This window comes from Panulirus ornatus, chromosome 68 (assembly GCF_036320965.1).
Source record: "Panulirus ornatus isolate Po-2019 chromosome 68, ASM3632096v1, whole genome shotgun sequence".
NCBI lineage: Eukaryota > Metazoa > Arthropoda > Malacostraca > Decapoda > Palinuridae > Panulirus > Panulirus ornatus.
The window spans coordinates 22717623-22721864 of NC_092291.1; the positions used below are offsets into that span (position 1 = coordinate 22717623).

Consider the following 4242-nt stretch of genomic DNA (forward strand, 5'->3'; position numbering starts at 1 on the left):
CTTTATGCAAGGAAGCTCGTTTTCCCTGGTAATTGCCACATGCGGAGTCCAATAAAGAGCAAGATAAGCTATGCATTAGCCCGAGGCAAGAGGCGCAGGCCCTCGTAACTTGACTCTTAGGGAATGGACAATGCTTTTAACCTGTGGAAAATTGCGTTGGTAAATCGTGTGTGCGCGAGTGGTTCCAAAGTTACGCTGGAGTGACCAGTGACTGGGTACATGGTGTCGTATCAGACCCTCCTTCCCTCCCTGTAGTGGTTACAGACTGAAACATTTCCCCCCTCCTTGCTGTGATCAGATTGCTTCCTCCTTCCCTGGAATGACCAGTGACAGAATTCAACCCCTCTTCCTGTAGTGACCAGTAACAGAACCCTTCCTCTCTCTGGACTTACTCGTGGTAGAACCCTCCCACCCTCCCTACAATGACCGATAAGAGAACCCTCATCCCTCACTTTAGTGTCTATGGTACCGTATACTGTGTAATAGTACTTGTATCCCTTTGGGCACATGATGTATCACCCACCCTCCCTCCCTTCCTCCCAGCAGAGACCAATACCGGAATACGGAGTGTGAAGGCGCGTACCTTGCCCCGTGCAGTGACCAGTGACAGAATACCTAGCGCTACGGCAAGTGTGTACGGTACAAACCGTTGATGATAAAGGGCTCTTGCACTCTGTGTACGGGTGCGTCTTACACATCTATAGGTGTAATCTAAAGCGCTCACATGATAGACTGGCAATCCAAACGTAAATGAAGATGATGAGACAAAAAAATGTTTATAAAAAGCGACTCAAAACTGTTTCATAAACTAAAAAGATTTACATTAACTGTGTGAGATTTGAGTTCAGACTGCGCTTAACATGCAAGATACAACAGTACATAGTTACAGCATACAAAGGATGTATCCTTACTGATAATAGTTTGACCAGTGGCATATCACTTATTGCGGAACTGAGGAATCTAAAGACAAGCTTAGAGTTTCCAGGCCACCTGCGCAGACACCAAAGATAGATGCAAGACTAGCGCAGGATAACACAAATCTGTAATTGATGAATACAGTCACACTGTAATTGGAGATCTTGATGTCCTGGTATGAAGGTAAAAGGAATCAGTTTTCCCGTACATCTAGTCGTGAACTCTAGGTTACCTAAACTTAGTTGATAACACTTTATGCAGTTTGTAGAGATACTTGTGCGAGACTTGATCATATCAGACTTGGTTCTAGTTAGTTGAGGATCTAGTTTATAATACTGGCTAAAAGAAAATGATTATAGGAATTATCACCTACAACTCACTTTCGTGGTAGCTGTCAATCTATCTATAATGCTGTAAAAGATTACCAGCTTCTAGACAGGCAAATACAGGCAAATTCTACTGATCTCCGCAATACTTTTGACAGAAGTTGGGATGACATCGTTAACAAAAACGACTTCTGTTAAGCCTAGAATAAAAGGACGTAAAATAGTAAAATGGAAAGGAGCTGAGATTAGCAAAGTGCCCGTCTTGTTACTTTCAATAATGAACTTGCTTAATGAAAAGTTCCAGAGGAGCGAAACCCTGCCAATAAAACGCCCATATTCATAAGGTAATTACGTACCTACCAAGAAAATATAGCCCAGTTAATCTGACGTTCCCTGTCGGTAAACTTGTAGAAAGCATCACTAAACACAAGGAACAATTCTCTCCTTCAACCACTTCTAATACGTCACCATGTGTAGCTGACCTCACCCTATGCCTTGCGGTAACCAACCTGACCTAATAAGGCAAGAACGAAAAACATTTTTTTCTTTATAGATAGTCTGGTTATCTATAGTCTTCTGATACAGTTTCGTCTCTGAAACTTGTCAGTTCATCAGCCCTCTCGCCTTTGGACAAGTCATTATCAATATTCATATTCATGTTGAGTAATCATTAAGATTTTCGCTACATATTTTGAGTACTAGCTATCTACTGCTGGATCTTACCTGATGGACCAATATACATAATCTCTCTATAATGTCTGAACGAAGCATCATCATTTCTATGTAACAGATCGAGTCAACTCTTCTCGTGTGAAATCAGAGCACTATCGACTAAAGGTGACAACGTTTGACAAAACTGTTAAGAGATTTTGTAGCTTTGACCAAAAAAACGTAGAGCTCAACGAACTGCATGGATAAGTTGACTCATCCATACGTATGGCTATCTTTTTCACTCCATGATTCCATCTCCAATTTGGTCCCCCACGTTCTCCTTGTTCTCTCCACACATAGCTTGGATTATTTGGAGAATCAGTTAAAAAGGTCATTTTCACTTCACAGGCATCCTCGGTGTCTTAGGTTTTCATTACACACCCTACCTGCACCACACAAACTCATCTTCACTACACCTTCAACTTCATCAAAGTAGATCTACGCTTTATAATAAGTCTTCGCTGTCCTACATCTTCATCACACATTTTACCTTCACCACGCAAGCCCATCTTCACTACACTCTTATCTTCAAAAAAGCACATCTTCACTACACAATCGTCTTTGCTGTCTTGCATCTTCACTACACATGTTATCACCACACAACACACATACATACACACACACACACACACACACACACACACACACACACACACACACACACGCACGCGCGCTCATCTTCACTACACTCTTATCTTCACTACAACCTCATCATCACTACACCTTTATGTACACCACAAGCTTATTTTCATTACACGCGCATCACTACACGCTCAGGTGCGCAAAACACTTGTCTTCACAAGGGCAAGTTCAAAGAATGCCTTCTTTACATCACAATATTCTTGCCTTCAATTCGCTAGTTCCTCTATCCTATTCATTACAGTCTCATATTCACATTAATATTGTGATAACCACACTTTTCTTCACTACACACTTTACTGCAAAGACCGAGCTTATATCTACCTTTTATCATCCTATAGTCATTATACGCTTTACTGTATCCTGATCCTCACTATAAAGTTACCTTCACCACCACCTCATCTTTACATCATATTTTCAAACACACAAATATTAACATAATCTGTATGAATTTAAAAATTAGCCTGGACTATACAATATTCATTGGCTAATATCCACTGACCAGATACATCTAGTAAGAGATCTGGTTTTATCTAGTTGGTGAATGTCACGTGATCAGAGGTCAGGTAAGGCCGGCGACCGACTCATTTCTCTCATTCGCAAACATGGGAGCACCGCGTCAACATCAAATCGTCTCCTGGGATTCTCTCACTTTGACCGACGTTCTTGGCAGTGGTGTTCAGGGTGTGGTTCACAAAGGGTATCTTCGCTTAGAAAACGATACCAGAATCGAGGTTGTGGTTAAGAAGGCCCTGGAAAATGACCACAACATTATTGAAGAGGCCACAGCTCTCCACCATGTGGGTGGAGCAGGTGGAACTCCACATTTGTACGGAGTTACGGAGGATCCAGTCGCCATGGTGATGTCTCTCTGTCCTGGAACGCCATTACACATTTTCCTTACTGTAGAGTCCCAGGAACACTGTCTCCAGGCCTTCGTCAAAATTTGCCAGGCATTGAGGGATTTCCATGAGGCTGGGTATGCCCACAGAGATCTTCACTGTGCCAACGTTTTGGTGGAGAAAGATATCCGTGACAAGTTGCAGGTCCACATCATCGACGTTGGCATGGCCCAGCCACTCACTGGAAACGAGAGATCGGACCGGAATATTGTATCGAAAGACCACGCATCTCTGGTCAGGATTGCTAAGAACCTGCTTCGAGTTTTGAGCGAGACGAGTGATACGGCAGTGTTCCGGGACACAGTTAGGAAGATGAAACCAAACGAAATGAATGCAAGACTGGCAGAGGAGCTGGCAACCGGCCTTCTTAACCACACCAGCTGGGTCTGAAACAACCCTGCTCTTAAGTACCTGTCCTCCACACTTTCTGCGGAATGTTCATCTCAGTTCCTGGTCCTTGTCTACCTATAGCCCCTGAGGAAGTCGACTTACAAACCTAAAATGGATGTAAACATTAAATTTTCCTTTTTATTTTATTTTCAAAATCATTTTGGGCCCTAATGAACTACTGGCCTCCACGCGGCAGGGCCTGGTAACTCTGAGGGAATATCAACCCTCAGAGGCTAACAGTAGTCTCAATACACACACACACACACTAGTTGCTAGCATGAGCCCCTAGTTCTGTTGATTCTGAAGGGTGTATTTACTGCCGAATGGCTGCGTAAATTCAATAAACCGTTTATCATCTA

The 4242-nt window shown here is 42.8% G+C and overlaps 1 protein-coding gene across 1 annotated transcript; it reads left to right on the plus strand.

Annotated features, from left to right (window-relative positions):
- The first annotated feature begins 3196 nt into the window (after positions 1 to 3196).
- On the plus strand, positions 3197 to 3883 carry LOC139747359 (uncharacterized). Its single transcript, XM_071659566.1, has one exon. The coding sequence runs from the start codon at positions 3197 to 3199 to the stop codon at positions 3881 to 3883; it is 687 nt and encodes a 228-aa protein (XP_071515667.1).
- The last annotated feature ends 359 nt before the right edge of the window (positions 3884 to 4242 follow it).